The 19,964-nt window shown below is 43.5% G+C and overlaps 1 protein-coding gene and 1 long non-coding RNA gene across 3 annotated transcripts in view; one reads left to right on the forward strand and one right to left on the reverse strand.

Annotated features, from left to right (window-relative positions):
- The first annotated feature begins 1,097 nt into the window (after positions 1 to 1,097).
- ipo8 (importin 8) overlaps positions 1,098 to 19,964 on the forward strand; it is a 69,693-nt gene continuing 50,826 nt past the window's right edge. For both annotated transcript variants that reach the window (XM_034197247.1, XM_034197248.1), the window contains exon 1: positions 1,098 to 1,465. In XM_034197247.1, the coding sequence (XP_034053138.1) occupies positions 1,382 to 1,465 (84 nt within the window). In that variant the 5' untranslated portion in view covers positions 1,098 to 1,381. The remainder of the gene's footprint in view (positions 1,466 to 19,964) is intronic.
- Positions 3,913 to 6,019, reverse strand: LOC117533475. The gene is made up of 3 exons (XR_004567056.1): positions 5,744 to 6,019; positions 4,724 to 4,787; positions 3,913 to 4,121 (listed from the first exon to the last, which is right to left on the reverse strand). It is a non-coding gene; the product is annotated as an uncharacterized LOC117533475 (long non-coding RNA).

Genomic DNA, 19,964 nt, shown 5'->3' on the forward strand with positions numbered 1-19,964 from the left:
CGAAGTGGCGAATTGGGAAGGGGCAAGAGGGGAAAGGGGCCAAATGGAGAAGGGGCCAAATGGGAATAATTTAGGGGCGAATAGGGAAGGGGCAAAACGGGAAGACACCGGCTCCTGGACCTCCGATGGCATCCCTGGCCGTGTTCTCAGGGGTGTGCAGTTCAGCTGGCAGAGGTGTTCACAGACATCTTCAACAGGTCCCTGCTGCAGTCTATAGTCCCCACATCGTTCCTGTCCCCAAAAAGAATACATCTTTCTGACAGCACTCACTTCCATCATCGTATGCATTTAGCCTTTTATATAGTTAATTTACAGATCAAGCTAATAGATGATGCATTTAAAAGGTCGTGAAAAATAAGACTAAATACACTGCTGCCTGGTGCCGCACCAGGAAAATTAATGCAATCTTACAAAACTGAGTTTTATTTCAAACAGACGACTGTACTGACTGGTGTGATGACAGAGAAGAGAAGGCGTGAGTAAATGACTTTGAATTGTGGATAAGGGTGGATAGCTCCCATTTTTCTAAACTGTCAAAATTACAGACAGCCTACAGATTAATACGGTTTTTCTTTTACAAATTGAAGGTCAACTTTTAAATAATCACATAATAAGATCGCAAAGGTTTTGCTCATTCAAAGTAGACCAATACTGGAAAGCATCCCAAAATGTTTGAACTATAATGCATGAAAAGAAAATATGCTGAAGTGTTTCAATATCTGAGTTACAAAAGAAGCTTTATTTAAGTCTTAACTGAATTGGATCGGTGTAGGAAATGATTGCAAGGGTACATCTCATTCATGATTTTAAATGGATTTATTTAACATTTTGGTGGAAGGTAACTGGTTCTCATCTCTATTATAGAATTACTTGAATATTTTTGGAAGATATGTTTTTTTTTTGTCATTACATTTAATATCTAAAAACTAATCAATGTATAAGTCAAGACGGCTTTTGTGCATTAAGCACAGAAACATTAGCATGCCTCTAACAGTCTCATATCGCCTGTTCATTCAAAATAGCCAATAACTACGCCAGCCCTCCAGGGGGCAGCAGCACTCCCAGTGTCGCCCTATGTGGACAGAGAAGAGGTGGAAACCGTAAAGCGTTTGTTTACTTTGCTTTACGTCCACCGATAGTTGACAGCCGGTACAACCGGACAGGGCCATCGTCTCCGTCAAGACAGCCAGAACTTCCCAGAGGAAAGAATAAAGCGGCTCAGAGCTCACCCGTCCGCCGGGGGTGCTGCATGTGACGCCCGGGAGCTGTGTGTGCCTCGGAGCGCCGATGCTGTCCCGGCCGCAGTGAATGCAGAACCGCATGCTAACGCTACATGTATGTGATACTAAAAATACGGAAGGAACCGTGAAATTCAGCTGAAATGGATCCTAACCGGATCATCCAGGCCCTGAAGGGAACCATCGACCCGAACCTGAGGATAGCGGCGGAGCATGAGCTCAACCAGGTGAGCTGAGAGGCGCGGGGGCTTCTTTAGGGGCTGCACGGACCCGGCTCGGTCAATATATGATGTACTGAATTTAAGTAACATTTTGAGGGACTTGTTATTTTCTCAAGTATTTCCCTGTCATGCTACTGTTATTTTCCTCACTACATGTATTTAATACCTTTAGTTACTTCACAGATCTGGATGAATGATGGTCTAATCAAGTGTTGAATCAGACTTTAGTTCCACCTGGAGTAAATCCACCAGCTACCCTGCAGTATACAAATCATTCAAACTAGCTGCACCTTCACCAGCTTTGAGAACACTTTCATGATCAATCATTATAAAACATATATTATTCTAACATGGACCAATCTGCACAATGACTACATTTACTTTTACATGTAAAATAGAATAAGATGAGCTAAAAACACTCAATAGTCAGAAAGCGAGTATGTTTACAAGCTATCTACTGTTCTGAAACTGATCCTGATTTTGATAACATTTAGCATAATGTGTATTGAAAGGAAAAACCTAGATAATTGTTCCGCTGTGTACATGAGGACATTACCAGGTATTTGAGGGTGTGCATGCAGTTGGGTCAATGACTCTACAAACTCAGCCACTCTGATACTTCTCAACAAATGAGTTACCCCAACAAGCTGAACACAGTTTGGTTCCTGCCTGTTGGGACTTTGCTGTGTTCCCCTCTCTGCTGGATGTCATTATCCTAATGGAAGACATAGATGTCAATTCAAATTGAAGCTGCAAACAGCAATGATCAGGCCTTTGCAAATCCATGCACTTCCAGGTACATCCAGGCAGGATCCTTGACGCAGCAGTGAACTGCCATAACCACTGGCTGCAAGTATGAACATCACGTATAGAGTAGTGCAGGAACGAGTCCTAAAACCCGGAAGTGAGTTAGCATTTTACCACTTCTGGTTCCCTCGTCTCAGTCAAGGGATTTATCCATAGCTGACCAATCAGAGCACAGTGGGCTCACAGGGGGGGAGGGGGGCAGGAGCTCCAACAAGCCGTTTAGGACAGAGTGAATACACATACTATATAGACATTTTTATTGATTGGGATAAACCCCTTGAGATGCACCATCTCGTTTTCAAGGGGGTCCCGACAATAGCAACAACTTACAGACAGACATAAACAAAAAGACAAAAAGACAAAACATGACACACAAGACAAACCACATACAGTCTGTTAAGTAAAATTCAAGCAATGCATACAATCATTACAATTTGAGACAGTCAAGCAAATCAGTTTCATCAATATCAGTTTCATTAATAACAAGTGCAGACCAGTTGAAAGTGAGATGATAATGCATGTTTAAACATACCCAATGATGCAAGAGATCTAATACTATACAGAGATGCTGTCTGAGAAACCAATGTGAGTTTGGAGCATTGAACAATGTAAATCTATTCTAGTAGACCTCAACAATGGAATTATGATCAGTAGAAATGGCCATGACATGGGTCCTTTAATTTGGCGTGACGTTGAAGTCGTGCGACCATGCTGTACTCGGCTGTAGTTCGTTTATCATAACGTTAGCATTTGCTTATGGTGATTAGATTTATGATTTGCAAATGATAAAAGTAGGGTAGACATGTGAAGATTATCCGGCTGAACAAAACGTGCATTTATCAAACAGGTTCGTTTCCACAGATCTTATTTTATTTTTTCAAAATCTTTGTATTAGTTTTTTTGCAGACATGGCACTTTCAGCAAGTTAAACAAAGTACAAGACAATGTGTCTGTTAAAGGAAAGAGAAATACCCAAAGACATGGGAGAACAATAAAGGATACACAGAGTATTGGTCAATATGAACAGGGCCGCCCCTCCCTACACGCAGGTAGGCAGGTCCTCATCTTGCGGAGGGAGCCTCATCCTATGCGCAAATGCGGCGCAATGAAGCGTGCCACAGTTTTGTGGACGAAGTAGAGGCGCTGCTGGGCTTTCTTGGTGATTGACGTGGTGTTGTTACTCCAGGAGAGGTCCTCGGTGATGTGCACCCCCAATCATTTGATACAGCTCACCTTCTCCACAGCAGCACCACCGATGTCAATGGGTGGGGGTGTTGGGTGTTTTCTCCACACGTTATCTTTGCACCACGTTGCCACACTGTAAAAACTGTTGCTTTGCTAAAACTTAAAAAATATGTGTCAAGTGGTTCCAAGCAATTATAGGAGTTGGGTAAACTCACTAATGTGATTTTTTCTGCATGTGAAAAGATGAGATGAGCCTACAATTAAAAGCCCAGATATGAAGTGTAACCAATGCAAATAACAATCTGCTAAGAACCACACGAGAATAAAGTAAATTATAAAACACAATTGAGTTGCCAGAACCTATATGACAAACTTTCCTGATTTCAATCCAACCCTTTCATTATTTGATAGCATTGAAACATTGCAGATTAAACAAATAAATAAAAAAAGGGAACGTTATGGACATGTTAATACATTTTATTAAAATGTGATTATTTCAAAACAGTTTTCATAAAACTGTAACAAGTTTGTTTAAAAGCACAACACATTAACATACATGGAGACACATGGTTATTACTTGATGGTTATTCCAACTGCATCTGGCTCGTGGGCAGCGTATAGCTTCATGCCGTGCATCACGAGCCTGTTGCACTTCGACCTCTGCTGTTCCCTGTATATACAAACAAAACACTGAATTGAATACAAATCAGGACACACCATGTGTTTTCCTCAACAACAAAAATCACATCCGTCTTGAAATCATAACGGCCAGTTTACATTAGCTGTTAACAGACGGTAACAGAGGTGCTATTCACATGCATTACAAGGGGTTTAAGTCATCAAAAAGGCTGTTTGCAAGAAAATGAACCACATAGTCATGATATTGATACAGTTCATAAAATGTCCAACTACTTATTTTTAACCCCACCTCATGCTCAGAGATGTATATAAAGTGGCACATGGGTCCTAGAATAAAAAGAACAGACGATTATTTCAACTTTAACTTTTTAAGTGAGAGCGCAGGCCAGTCTACATGAACGCAGGGCAAGGCACGTTTCTGTCCAAAGGTTCCATGATGGAGTCGATAATGTTTTAAAATATCACTTTGAGTGGTGACACTAGTGCTGCATAGTTCACATCTCCATCCCATCTGTGATTCAAAAAATATAAATGGGTATGTTTACCTGATGCTCATTATATTAGAATGTAAAAATAACACGTCTTGAATTAACCTGTGAAACAACAACTAGTCTGACACACTCAAGGGCTTACCTGATGTGAACCTGAAGTCCATAGCAGGAGGCAACATGTCTTCAAGAGGAGGTGGGACTGTTTTCTGGTGAGGCAAATCAAAGAACAAAAATAGTTACATGATGACAATGTAACAATCATTTCAGTAGAATTCATTAAAACATATTTAATTCAATTAATGGAATCAAACATTAAAAACACAAGTATCATTTAAAACGGTATTGTATTTATATACATTTATAAGGATGGCATTTATTAAGGATGGTATTGGTAGATACCAGTACAATTCCATGATTCTCTACACAGCAGATCCTAATTACTTCAATATACACTCCTTTATCTCGTTTGCATACTGTCTAATATCTACTTTATGTTGAATTCACCTCCGTCACTTTCTACTGAGAGCTAATGTTAACTCTCCTGCAGTTTCCAACATCTATAGCGTTTCATAAGCATGAAAAATATAGTTTGCACTTCATTTTGTGTAATAACAACAACTCGATGCTGTAACTGCTGACTATGAGTTTAAATTGGGTACACTTAAGATTGTAGAAAGATAATTAATTGCTAACAAACGACAAATACATAGAGGAATTCATATCAAATAGGCGCATTAGTAACTTACTCTTACATAACCGCTGGTTATAAAGTAGTAGGGAATAGTTTTAACGGAGGTATTTTACCGCACAACATGCACGGCAGGAGAGCCTCTGAGCCCCGCGGCCGCATCACGGTGCCCGGCCAACGTTTAGAGTGGCATAGGGGAACAGTTTGCGGAGTTGATTCTTAATACGTACTCTTAATTTAACCAATTTGAACAGAATTGCGTCGGTAAGCACTTGATGCAAACTTTGCCCAACAACTTTGCGCGAAGAAATAGACTACATGAGCACGACAGGGCTGAGTCTAACTTTAACAGCGGTAAGGGCGCTGGCATGCATTAAAATGTCGATGTTTCGTTCAAAAAAGGTTAATACAAGAAAAGTAAATAACACTTGCTAGTTAAAAAGCAGTAATTAATAACTCAGGAGGTATGCTTACTTGTTTTATGATGATTTGAAGAGGATCCAACGCAAACACGTGTCCAACTGAAGAACCGCTGCAAAGAGGACCAGGAAGTCTCACACCTCGGTATTCTCGTTTGAGGCCGTGGCGTTGACAAAAGCATTTTTATTAAGTTTTCCAAAACGTATTTTTAAAGAAAGTTCAGAAAATGTGATATTAAAGGTGGGGTAGGTAATTTTGGAGAAACCAGCTCAAGATCGCTAGAATTTGAAAATACACAGCCGGAACAAATGTGCCACTTCCTTCAGAGCCCCTCCTCCAACACACACGAACGCGCACATGACCAATGAGGGCACGAGATAAGTTTGTGCACAGATGGAAGGCTGACAGGCAGGTAGGCCATCCAGTTACTTTAGCCGGCTCAGATGATTGGTCGTGCTTTTTACAGTACTACAGGTTTCCACAATGACATTTTTTTAATGGATTTTTTGTCAAAGCACTGAAGATATTCATTGCTATCGGGATGTTAAGAGCATTCCATGGAATATAACAAAAAGTGTATCTCAAGCCGGTTTCTCAAACTTACCTACCCCACCTTTAATTTACAAATTAATGAGTTCTTAAAACATGTTCTCATTGTTGCTTAAGTGTTACTTATTTAAACGCACATTGAAAAGAAAACTAATTTAGGGCAAGTAAATTACATAAAATGTTTTAGTTTTGTTGACTTCACCATCGGAACTGTTTTTACAGTGCAGCTGGTTCACCTCCCTCCTGTAGTGGGTTTCGTCGTTGTTGCTGATGAGACCCACCACAGTTGTGTCATCCGCAAACTTGATGAAGTGGTTGGAGCTGTGGGTGGGTGTGCAGTCGTGGGTCAGCAGGGTGAAGAGCAGGGGGCTGAGCACACACCCTTGGGGGGTCCCCCGTACTGAGTGTGATGGTGCCTGATGTGTTGTTGCCGACCCGTTCAGATTGGGGTCTGGCAGTGAGGAAGTCCAGCAGCCAGTTGCAGAGAAAGGGGCCCTCTGAGTTCCAGGTTTGTTAGCTTGCAAACCAGCTGCTGGGGGATGATGGTGTTGAACGCTGAACTAAAGTCTATGAATAGCATCCTAACATAAGAGTTTGTAGTGTCCAGGGGGTGAGGGATGGGTGGAGAGCAGAGGAGATTGCATCCTCAGTGGACCACTTCACTCACGATGAAAACTGATACGGATCCATCGAGGGGGGGAGGTTTGATTTGCTTCATGACTAGCCACTCAAAGCACTTCATGATGGTGGAAGTCAGCACTACAGGGCGGTACTCATTGAAGCAGGATGGTGATGACTTCTTCGACATAGGTATGATGGTGGTTACCTTGAAGCACGAGGGAACAACAGCCTGGTTCAGGGAGATGTTGAAGATGTCTATGAGGATCTGTGAGCTCAGCTGCGCAGTCCTTTAGCACACGACCAGGAATGTTGTCAGGCCCAGAAGCTTTCCGGGTGTTAATCCTTAACAGCATAGGCGGCGCATGAGGCTCAGGTTTGGGAAGGCTAAATAACTTTGTTTTACCTGACGCTGCCCGTCTCCGGCGTCTGAGATCAACTCAATGAAAGCACCGCCTGCTGACCAATCAGAGCTCAGTGTGCGGAGTTTAAATCTATCACGTCATATTACAGGATAAAGGAAATACAGTTTAAACTGCCGTATGCAGAGAAGATGCCGACGTGTCGCACTTATCATTTATATCACATCATCAATCAGATCATCGATATAATACAGTGGTTCTCAAACTTTTTCTGTCAGGCCCCCCCTTTGGAGAAAAAAAAATGTCGGGCCCCCCCCAACACAAATAGTCAGGCTCAGTGGCGGCGCCAGAGATTTATTTTGGGGGTGCTGTGGGGTAGCTTGACCTTTCATAGAGGGTGCTCAAACATTTAGGGTTTAATGTACCGGGCGCTACAGTGGAATTTTCTACTGCAACACTCCCCACGCAAATACACAGTGTACCCGCGACTGTTACAATGAAGGCTCGATAATCAGCTCACGGCATATAGGTGTAAGCGGGGTAAAGTGCTATTTTTATAGGTGGTGCGTGGACCTCGCATAGGGGGGTCCGGGGGCAAGTTCCCCCGGGAATATTTATTTTTAAATATTGAAGTTAAAAGCATCAATCTGGTGCACTTTCAGAGCAAAATGAAGAGATCTATGGATACATCTCTCAACACCCATTTGAAACAGAACTGTAAACAGATTTACTTTTTCTTTATGGATATTTTACAAATCACCCTTTTAAACTTTATTCTTTTTACTGTCATATAGTATTTCATACCTGTTTTTCATTTATTCTCTTATTTTTGTATAACCATAATGATCATTTAAACGTGTGCCTCGGAAATAATTGTTTACATTAATGGTGACCAAAACGTTTGAGACCCACTGAGATAACACTGAGGCCTTTATCTCACTGAGTCTCTCAGTCTGACAGGAGAGGACTCTGCTCCACTTTGTTGTTGAAAAAACTCCTTATATCCGTTAGCTCTCTCTCGCTCGCGCACACAAAATGGCTCGTCACACACAACACACACACACACACACACACACACACACACACACACACACACACACACACACACACACACACACACACACACACACACACACACACACACACACACACACACACACACAGTCAGTCGAGCTTTAATGAAACACAGAGACCCAGACGTAATAGTACTGTACTGCATCATATTATTTTCGAATCAATAATTTTTCAAATTATGATTTATTTTTTTATTTTTTATTTTTTTGTAATCTTTTTTTTTTTTATAACCATTTTTCCTCCTGGTCTCTCGCGCCCCCCCTGGCATGCCTCTGCGCCCCCCAGGCGGGGCGCGCCCCCCACTTTGAGAACCACTGATATAATATCACACTATTTCCTTATCTGAGTCAGCTCCTCGAGCCGTATCTGGCCGTGCAACACTTACATTGTCACATATACTGTATGCAGACGTATTATTTTAAGCAACACATTACGTAATTAAAGTCAGATCCACTCGTGTCTTAGATGGGGCAGTGATATCGTAAAACTGTTGTACGCTTTCAAACACTCATTATTATTATTCTTTTTTAACCAGTTGTTCTGTATTCTCCTTGCAGGTGCAACTATGTGGCTTGTTGACAGTATTTTATGATTTATGGAGTGATAAAAAGAGATATCCAATATCTGTTCTGTAAAAGCCTTAGATACTAATATGACTACAAAATGAAACAAGAATTTTTAACCTGGCTTTATCCAAAGTTCAGATTTCCATTCCTGAAATGTGTTAAAATATGTGCATATATAATGGGTACATTTGCATATTTAAACATGCTATTTCAGAAAACTTGTAATACAAAAACAATTGCCTTATTGTAAGTAATTAACTGGAGAAATTTCTAGCTGATACCTTAGTTTTAAGTTAAAAAAATTACCCTATTCACCTGGGGTGTCTCGCCTTAAACAAATATAAAACTGAGGTAATGGTTTTTGGAGCAAAGGCAGAACGTATAAAAGTTAGCGCTGAGCTTCAGTCTGCAATGTTCAAAACAACAGATAAAGCCAGAAATCTAGGTGTAGTCATGGACTCTGACCTGAGTTTCAACAGTCACATTAAACAGTTACTAAATCAGCCTACTATCACCTAAAGAATATATCTAGGATTAAAAGACTAATGTCACAGCAGGATTTGGAAAAACTTGTCCATGCTTTATCTTCAGTAGACTCGACTACTGCAATGGTGTCTTCACAGGTCTCACTAAAAAATCTATTAGAAAGCTGCAGCTAATTCAGAACGCCGCTGCTCGAGTCCTCACTAACACTAAGAAAGTGGATCACATCACTCCTGTTCTGAAGTCTTTACACTGGCTTCCTGTGTGTCAAAGAATAGATTTCAAAATACTGCTGCTGGTTTATAAAGCACTGAATGGTTTAGGCCCAAAATACATTTCTGACCTCCTGCTAAATGATGAACCATCCAGATCTCTCAGGTCTTCAGGGACTGGTCAGCTTTCTGTCCCCAGAGTCAGAACTAAACATGGAGAAGCAGCGTTCAGTTATTATGCTCCAAATATCTGGAACAAACTCCCAGAAACCTGCAGGTCCGCTGCAACTCTGACTACTTTTAAATCCAGGCTGAAGACTTTTCTTTTTGTCGCTGCAGTGCATGACATTAAGGATTTTGGGAGATGGCCCTGTGGGCCATCTAAGCTAATTTACAGATGGCCCTGAGCCCAATAGAGATTGCCCTGAAAAATGCTCACGGACGAAATGACGCACGAAGGGTTTGGGGGGCCTCCCCCTAGAACATTTCGATTTTTGCAGGTCTTAGATGCTGTCTGGTGCATTCTCTAGACTGAATTATAAGATGAACCTCCACAATATTATATTGTTCAATTTCAATTTTATTCTTCATTTCACTTGTTTGTTTGTTCTTGTTTGTGTTTGCTCGCTTGCATGCCCTGCATATAAGAAATACTTAAGTTGCTGGTCAAGACACTTTCCATCTGATGCCAAATGCCTTCCCAGATGTAAAAAAGTAGAAAACATTACATTCAGTTATAACTGCCAAAACAAACATTATTTACACTATTATGGCCCCTGTTAAAAATGTTTGTAATGTTATCTACTGTAAGTTGGTTGAACAAATGCCTCCTCATCCGGAAGCTGACCGAGCAGACCCGAGCAGCAGTCGAGAGGAGCCGAGCGCATCCGCGAAGCACACAAAATGGGACGTCAGAGTTCCCGTTAGCCGGCAAATCTAAATCTCTTCGGTCAAAATGTCCGGTCAAAATAATTTCCCTTTAGCGCAATACCGCTTCAGTTGCGCCACTTATGTGACAGACAAGAAGAGTAGTGACTGACAAGAATAGTCCATTCTAATGTCTAACACTTAATGTAGAGAAAGAGATGTCCTGTATGGGTTGATTGTGCGTTGATCTGTTGGTAATGCCTCGGGGTTCCGGTGGGCATGTAAACAAATGCATAATGCTGCGCTATACTTTGTGGCCTCACCCGGTTGCATAGCGACACTTATTGTTTAGGTGTCTTTTAATAAGCAGGTAGTCCTATCATTAGCTAGAACTAGCTAGATCTGATCGATATGGTAATAAACGCGAGTAAAGTCTAATCTGAGGGAGAGAGAGATCAGCTGCTGCTGACGAGTCGACACGCAGCTCTGCATGATCAGCGGTGAGCGGACAAAACACACACTTCAGGTTAGAATATCACACGTACCTATTTTAATTACCTCTCAAACTACCTGAACTAGTTATAGATATGTTTAGTTTTACTGTCGGGTCACTCATTACTGGATCCCCGAGCTGCATGATACTGGCATAATAGATTGCCCGATCGGGCAACCAGCAGGTGAGGCTTCATTGCCCGAGCTAAATACTAGATGGCCCCGGGCCATCGGGCAGCCCTTAATGTCGAGCCCTGCGCTGCTTTTAATTGAACTATTCATATCTTAAACTGCACTGTAACTTTTATCCATGTATTTTTTCTTTTAATCTTTCTTTTATTATCTTTTCTTTTTAATGACTATTTTTAAATGCCATTTTATTAATGTCTTTCATTTTTTGTAAAGCACTTTGAATTGCCTTGTGTTGAAAGGTGCTATATAAATAAACTTGCCTTGCCTTGAAGCTGCTGACTCTCTCCACTGTAGTCCCATTGATGGCTCTCTCTGCTGCTTCCTGTAATCCACAATCAGCTCCTTGGTTTTGATGACGTTGAGATGGAGGTTGTTATCCTGGCACCAAGATGTCAGGGTTTCGGCGGTCGGTGATCAGGCCGATGACGGTCGTGTCGTCAGCAAACTTCACGATGGTGTTGGAGCTGTGTGTGGCCACGCAGTCGTGAGTGAACAGGGAGTAGAGGAGAGGGCTGAGCATGCAGCCTTGGGGGGCTCCAGTGTTGAGGATCAGGGTGGAGGATGTGGTGTTTCTCACCCGTACTGCCTGGGGTCTGCCCGTCAGGAAGTTCTGGATCCAATCACAGAGGGCGCTGTTGAACCCCAGGACTCTGAACTTGAGGACCAGCTTGGAGGGCTCAATGGTGTTGAAAGCTGAACTGTAATCAATGAGCAGCATTCTCACATATGTGTTCCTCTGGCCCGATGTGAGACCAGTAGTGCTGGGGCGAAACGATTATTTTGAAAACGATTAATCGGGCGATTATTTGATCGATTAGTCGACTAATCTAACGATTATTTTTCTGTTGTTCAATTCATAAAAAACGTAATGTAAAAAAAACATAATGTAAAAACAATTTTTTTCACGATACTGTGTCTCAGGGGATCTTAATATTTAAGAACCTATTAATGTGTTATACCAGATTAACGGAAATAATCTCAGCTAACTGACGATACAAACCATGTTTACCAAAACAAAACACAAGTCTCATAAGAAGCATCTAAATGACCCCTGAGCAAAAAATGCTAACGGACATTGGCACAGAACTCAAGATAAAAGTACCCTTATTACTTATCGTAGCTGCACATACAATATATCCGATTAAAGCTGAGACTCCACAGATTATGTAGGTATATAGTATCATCACTGAGTGATCCGGACTCGCGACAGGGGAAGCAAATACAGTCATCACAACACGTACCTTTTAAAGAGCTTCTAGGGAGATCGTCTCACCACCGTAGCTGTCAATCTGATCAAAATACGTGTTCAATGGCATTAAAATGAGAAAAAACGCGGCTGAATCGGTTAATCCATATGTTTTTTAACGTCTATGTATAAAAAAAATGATTGAATTTATAATCCATAATAACATTTTTATGTAAAAATCGGAGAGCAAATGCTAGCTGCTAATGGTAGCCACCACAGCTAGCTGCTGCTTCCGGTCCAGCAGCAGTCTCAGTGAGATATAAATATCTTTGCGTTTTGGACTAACTTTAAAATATTCCCATGCTTTTGAAGACCTAGGGCGAGATGTTTTCGTTTGGGGGCTTCGTGCGCAATCCTGTGAGGAGGAGGTGGTAGCCGTTTCAGTCTCCATTGTGTTTGAAGTGCGATTGCGAACTGCTTGTTGCTTTGGGTGACTGTTACGTTCCCACTTGGCTAGGGTACAAACGGGAAACGACACGACCAGATTGGATTTGGTATATTTGTTACCGGTGGTTTTATTGTCACTGAAACTAGGCAAAATGATGGTCACACAGATTGGCCCCACAAACGGGTCAATCTGTCACTATAATACAACACAAAGGGTCTCCAAAAGAGAGTTGCCCCCGCTATATAAAGAAAACAATCTCACTACTCAAGTGGAAAAAAGCAATAAACAAAACGGGACTGTGGAAACACACAGCTGGTGCGGGTCTACAGGTGCTAATCACCTGGCTCTACGCAATATAAACACACAGGAATGCTGGTCTACAGGTGCTAATCAACCTGGATCTAAGCAGTATACACACACACAAAAATCCCTACGCTAACACAGAACCCGACGACACACTGCTACTCAGTGTGCTCGCCTAGAACCCTACTATAGACACTGCTAATCAGTGGAGCTAATACCAAAGACACACGCTAAATCTCAGAATTCACAGAATGAAGGCTTATCACAAGGATAGGGTTGAGGCATCTGACACAAAATACAGAGCCCTCCCGACTGTTGTCCGTGCTCAGCCTTTATACTCCTCCCCGGATGACGTGGCAGAAGCGAGCAGGGGTTGGGCGACGTCTGTCCAATCCCCGCGGATGTTGAGCGGTCCGGACGGCCAATGACAGCAGAGGAACTGCACAGCTCATTTACATACACAAACAGACTTAAGCTCACAAGGTAGCAGCGGCTGTAACAGTGACCCACGTGTGTGTAGCGACGCGTCGACGCGGAAATATCTCGTCGACGATATTTTGAAGTCCGACGCGTCGCTACAGCACTAGAGACCAGAGGTGTGAGAGCTGAGAGGGCAGTGTGGATGGTGAGGGCTATGGCGTCGTCTGTGGACCTGTTTGCTCTGTAGGCAAACTGCAGGAGGTCCAGAGAGTCAGTGAGGGAGAATTGATGAGTGTTTTGACTAACCGCTCAAAGCACTTCATAATGATGGAGGTGAGTGCTACTGGGCGGTATAGTTGAGGCTAGTGATTTTTGTCTTTTTGGGGACAGGAACGATGGTGGGAGTGTTTGAAGCATGTGGGGACTACAGACTGCAGCAGGGACCTGTTGAAGATGTCTGTGAACACCTCTGCCAGCTGAACTGCACACACCCTGAGAACAGGTGCAGGAGCCTTGTGTGGATTAACCTTTTAATGGATTTGCATACATCGCCCCTGTCTAAAAACAAAAGGGCAGGGCCCCTGATCCTTCTGTGTCTCCACAGCCTGGCTGCTCTCGAATCGTGCAAAAAAAAATAACTGTTCAGCTCATCTGGGAGAGATGCGCACCGCCAGCGACGTGCAGTCAGGGGAGGCAAGGGGAGGCAGAGCCTCACCTGTCATACTCCAATGTAACGGAAAAACAACTAAAGAAAAACTAAATAAATATAAAATGTCTCCACTGATCTGTGTTGTAAAGTGTGATTTCTGTTTTGATTCCAATCGCTTTTTATAGTCAAAATCAGCAAATTGGCCGAGCTCCGCTACAACTCCTACATGGGAGCGATGAGGTGTGAGGCAGGGACGAGCTCTGCCTCACGTAAACCCACAGTAACTGGCTGGAGCGCGGGCACTAATGTAGCACGGGGCACTTATTTTGTGAGCGCGCTCAAGCCAGTTACTCTAGGGTAAGGTGAGGCACAGATGAGCTCTGCCTCACCTCAGAATGCGTCACCCCACAGAAACTGGCTGGAAAGCGGGCCCTAAGCGCATGCCTGCACCATCTCACTGTATGTCACCAATGTAATGTTTGTAGATCCCTTTATTACATTTATCCTCGCCATCCATAGTCTGTGTATCACACTACTCAGCCTCCCCAGGAAAATTGACTCTAAGGTACTCGAAAGGAGGGTCAGGCCGATTGTCGAACCGCAGATTGAGGAGGAACAATGAGGATTCCGTCCTGGTCGTGGAACAACGGATCAGCTTTTACTCCTCGCAAGGATCCTGGAGGGGGGCCTGGGAGTACGCTTATCCGGTCTACATGTGTTTTTGTAGACTTGGAGAAGGCGTATGACCGAGTTCCCAGGGAGTTACTGTGGGAGTGGCTGCGGGAGTATGGGGTGAGGGGGGTCTCTACTCAGGCCATCCAATCTCTGTACTCCCAAAGCGAGAGCTGTGTCCGGGTCCTCTGCAGTAAGTCGGACCCATTGCCGGTGAGGGTTGGCCGTCCGCCAGGCAGGGCTCGAGCCTTAAGGACGTCCCGTCGTCCCGGGGCCGAAAAAAATAGTGTCGGGGATAGGGGTGTAACGGTTCACAGAAGTCAGCGGTTCGGTTCGTAGCCTCGGTTTGGGGGATCACGGTTCGGTACGGTTCGGTACAACCAAGAAAAAGCAAAAAAAAAGTCCCAAATGCATAATTCCAGTTGTTGTTTATTTATGATTGAACAGTAGTGCAAGTTTCAGTTTAAAAAATAAAGAACTCTTTTTTGATAATGAACTGTATAAAACAGTTAAAAAAACAACCATACACAGTACACTCAGATGGCCATATATCTATAATGGCTGATGTCAAACAAAAGGTTTCATCAAGCTGTAAAGCTAAAAAGAATGTCTTGAAAATATGACATCATAAATAATAGGAGAAAGTGTTTCAAGAGCGCAAAGGTCGTTGAAAAATCATATGCCCAAAAGCTTCCGTTATTTATTTTGGTCGCACGGCTTTCATGTCTATTGGTTTATAAAAACAGCGGGATAAGCTGTTGAACTGCTGCTGTCTTTGCCGGGCTCCGGTGATTGGCAAATCTGGGTGATGCCTTCTTGACATGATTTAGCATGTTTGGCGGTGTGTTACCATTAGCATACCGCCACCACTGTAGAACAACGGCGACACACCGTCCTCGTCCGGATCCACACTCGTACACTCCATCGTTATTGTAGTCCACAGGGAACCCAAAATGTTCCCACACAGCTGATTTAAAATAAGCAGGTGGGTTCTAGCTCCCTGTGTGTTATCTGAAATCGCCATACTAACTTTTCTTCTTCTTGTATTTTGTTCGTTTTGTTGTTGTGTTCTTCTTGTTCTTCATTTGTTGTTTAAGGGCGGCTGGCAAACAGCTTTTAGGCGCAATACCGCCCCCTGGATTATATATAGTGTAGTGGATAATGCCCTGAATGACACTTTTTTCCCACTCATAAAAAAAAAGGCGTATTCGTCGTGTGACTTGCGTGTGCCGAACCGTGACGTCCGAACCGTGACGGTACGGGACGAATACGGATACCGTTACAACCCCTAGTCGGGGAGGATAAAAAATAATTTTGGGACGAGAGTTAAAATAAAAATACCCTGCTAACTCTACTACAAACGGCGATGAAATGAAACTGACTGCACGTTTGTGTAGCACACAGTTATTAAACCTCCTTGTCAACATAAACACACACGCACAAAACATTTAGCAACCCGCAAAATACACACACACGTACCCTACGTAGCTACAGCTGTGTCCGCGAATTCCTCAGGGTCTAGCTATGTACTGAGTGTGTGCAGCGCCATATTTATCTTATATGGCTCTGAGTGTGTGTATTCGCGGGTTGAGTGATGTACAATCCCGTGGAGGAATTCTGAAAATGTTTTACCGTTAATCACAAAAATGCACAGCAGAACCAGACCCTGGAGTGCCGGCCTCTTTATTTACTTACTCCTCTTCATCCCCTATGGGTAATAAGACTGAGATGAGAACCCTCCATCGTATTTAGTCCTTAGCAATATCCCGCGCCTCTCTCCATGTAGGGATGGGTACCGAGCTCCAGTATTAAACGGGCCCCGGGCCGGAATTATTAAAGACAGTGGTAACGTTAAGCTCCGACGTTATCGGACTTTTTATCGGTACGAGACATTTAAAAAATAGCCTATATGTCAGGGGTGGCCAACCAGTCAGAGGTTAAGAGCCACATTTTTCTATGTACTGCAAAGAGCCACATCAAACACACTGATACCGCTTGTTTCAGTTTTTTGTTTTCTGGAGACAAGATTCAAACCATGTCACTGATGCATTTTGTGGCATTGGGATATATATTTTTTAAATCCTCTGGAGCAGAGAGAGGAGCTGTGGATTATTGTTATTGATTAATGCATCAGTGTTTCTTAGGGTCAAAAACACTAAACTCACAACTTGAAATGAAAGCGTTTAGTTTATTTAATAAAAGAGCACATGTTCAATGTGAAAAGTGACAGTAGTTATAGATTATTTGCAATTTGGTGCTATGTATATATTTAGAAAAAATAAAATTATATATATTTTTTAAACACCTTGAATTTCAGGGGGGGCGCGGGGCTCCGTTGGCGGGGTGCAGCGCCCCTCCAAGACAATGGTAGGAGAAACACTGGATAATGTTTAATCAACGATAGGTTTTCCCCCCCTCAAAGGTGATTGGTTCACCGCATCGCAGGTATTATTGTGATTGGCTCTTGGGCCACATCAAAATTAGACGCGCTGGCATCCTCTCATACTGACACATGACACCACACATACACACGTAGAGCCGGGACGAAAGTAACACAAGACGAAAGTAACGGAGCGATTTTATCCGAGCCCAAACAACTTTGACCGGCCAAATTACGTCAGAATGATCAGCATTCGATACTTAACAGACCTACTAAATATTAGGTTTAACTCTGAGGAGTAGTGTTGTCACGGTACCAACATTTTGGTTTCGATACCAAGTCAAGAATTGCGATTCCGATTCTTTTTCGATACTTTTCTTAAAAAAGGGAAACAGTCTTAAATGTAATTATTGTGCTTTATTTCACACCAGAACATACCATAACACAAACTTTAAACAATGAGAACAATAAATAAAATAAATGACAAGAATTCGTATTAAATACAATTAATACATGTCTCACAGACAGGCCGAGGCGCAGCGGCAGTTGCACTCCCACTTGCAGCCATGCTTCTCGTTTTCTCACATGCTCTGGCAGCTAGCGCGTGCATGAGAGAGGGGAGGGACTTAGAGCGTGATTGAGAAGGGAGGGGCTGCAGGCACGGCTGCAGTGCAGGGAGTGGAAGCAGAAGCGCTGAACACACACGGCTCTTATTAAAACAGCGCTTTCTCACCGGAGTACTTTTCTCCGTCATTCTTAAAGTACCGATACTAATGAAACGGAGGAATCGTAACGTTTTTAACGGCAGGGTATTGCGGTACCTTTCAGTATTGGTACCAAAACACCGTGCAACACTAGTCAGGAGTCAGTGTCTCCTCCCCCAAACTCACACATATAAAATTCGATATGAACTGAAGAGCCGCATGAAACTAGGCAAAGAGCCGCATGCGGCTCGAGAGCCGCGGGTTGGCCACCCCTGCTATATGTCATATGTATTATTGCTACATAAACATTATATCGCAGTTTTAGTTTCGTCGCCAACTCCTTTTCTAATATGTAATATTAAGATTCAACATGCGTCTATGATGTATTTTCGAGCTTTCCAATCCAGACGAGACTCTCTCTCCCGTCTGTGTGCGAGGGGGCGGGGCAGTTTTGTATTGTATTCCGGGACGGTTCCGGGAGGATGGTGAACAAAGTTAGTCGAGAGCCCTGCCGCCAGGGCTGCGCTTGTCACCAATCCTGTTTGTAATATACATGGATCGGATTTCGAGGGTAATCATGGGGGAGGGGGTCTGCAGTTTCGGTGGACTAAGGATTGCACCACTGCTTTTGCAGATGATGGTGGTTCTAATTGGCTTCAATCGGTCTGCAACCTTCAGCACTCACTGGATCGGTTTCGCAACCGAGTTGTGAAGCGGCTGGGATGAGGATCAGCACCTCCAAATCTGAGGCCATGGTTCTCAGGCAGGAAACCGATGGACTGTCCACTCCAAGTAGGGAATGAGTCCTTACCCCAAGTGAAGGAGTTCAAGTATCTCGGGGTCTTGTTCTCGAGTGAGGGAACAATGGGAGCGTGAGATGGGCCGGAGAATCGGAGCAGCGGGAGCGGTACTGCAGTCCGCTTTAAAACCGCACCGTTGTGACGAAAAGGGAGCTGAGCCAGAAGGCAAAGCTCTCTGTCTACCGGGCCATTTTCGTTCCTACCCTCACCTATGGTCATGAAGGATGGGTCATGACCGAAAGAACGAGATCGCGGATACAAGCGGCTGAGATGGGTTTTCTCTCCGCAGGGTGGCTGGTGTCTCCCTTAGGGATAAGGTGAGAAGTTCGGTCATCCGGGAGGGACTCGGAGTTTGAGCCGCTCGGAGTTGAGCCGCTCCTCCTTCGCGTCGAAAGGAGCCAGTTGAGGTGGTTCGGGCACCTAGTTAGGATGCCACCTGGGCGCCTCCCTAGGGAGGTGTTCCAGGCACGTCCAGCTGGGAAGAGACCAAGGGGTAGACCTAGGACCAGGTGGAGGGATTATATCTCTTCGCTGGCCTGGGAGCGCCTTGGGATCCCCAAGTCAGAGCTGGTTGATGTCGCCAGGGAAAAGAAAGTTTGGGGCTCTCTGCTGGAACTGCTACCCCCCGCGAACCCGCACCACGGATAAGCGGGGAAGATGGATGGATGGATGGATGGATCCATAGTCTCTAATAACTTATTTCACGTATATATGATATTTAGGCTCGCTGGTCTCATCATACAACGGCAATGAAAAAACCACCAGGAGAGGCAGCCATAACCTCTGCCGCACTGAAGCACGTGAGCCCACAGGTTCTGGTTGCTACTGTTATTCTCTACGCAGACGCAAACAACAAGCTAGACTTTTAAACTAGAGGAAGATAAGGAGGACTTTACAAAAATGTAAGGAGATTGTTGTCCAGAAGGAATAGCATGGACTTCATCTTCAAGTCAAGGTAAGACCACAATTGGAATGAAAAATGGGATCTTACTAAGAAAGAACAATCCAATATTTAGATTTGGGTATCCTTTTGTTGAACAGTCTGTTTAAAATGAATCGAAGCATCAGACTAAAAAAGCTTTTAAAATAACCTAACATTTCGATTGAGGTCAAAATATAATATTTGTAAATCTGACTCTGAAAGAGTCAGTGCTTCACCAGCCATGAAACCTCACCGCACGTCACTGGCGCACGCAGACAGTCCCGCAGCACCCCCCTGCTGCTCTTTTGTAATCTGTCATTGTTCTTAGTCCCACCCACATGTTCCGTGTGTTACAGCCTTTGAAGTCAGACTTCTT

Source organism: Gymnodraco acuticeps, unplaced genomic scaffold, assembly GCF_902827175.1.
Source record: "Gymnodraco acuticeps unplaced genomic scaffold, fGymAcu1.1, whole genome shotgun sequence".
Classification (NCBI taxonomy): domain Eukaryota; kingdom Metazoa; phylum Chordata; class Actinopteri; order Perciformes; family Bathydraconidae; genus Gymnodraco; species Gymnodraco acuticeps.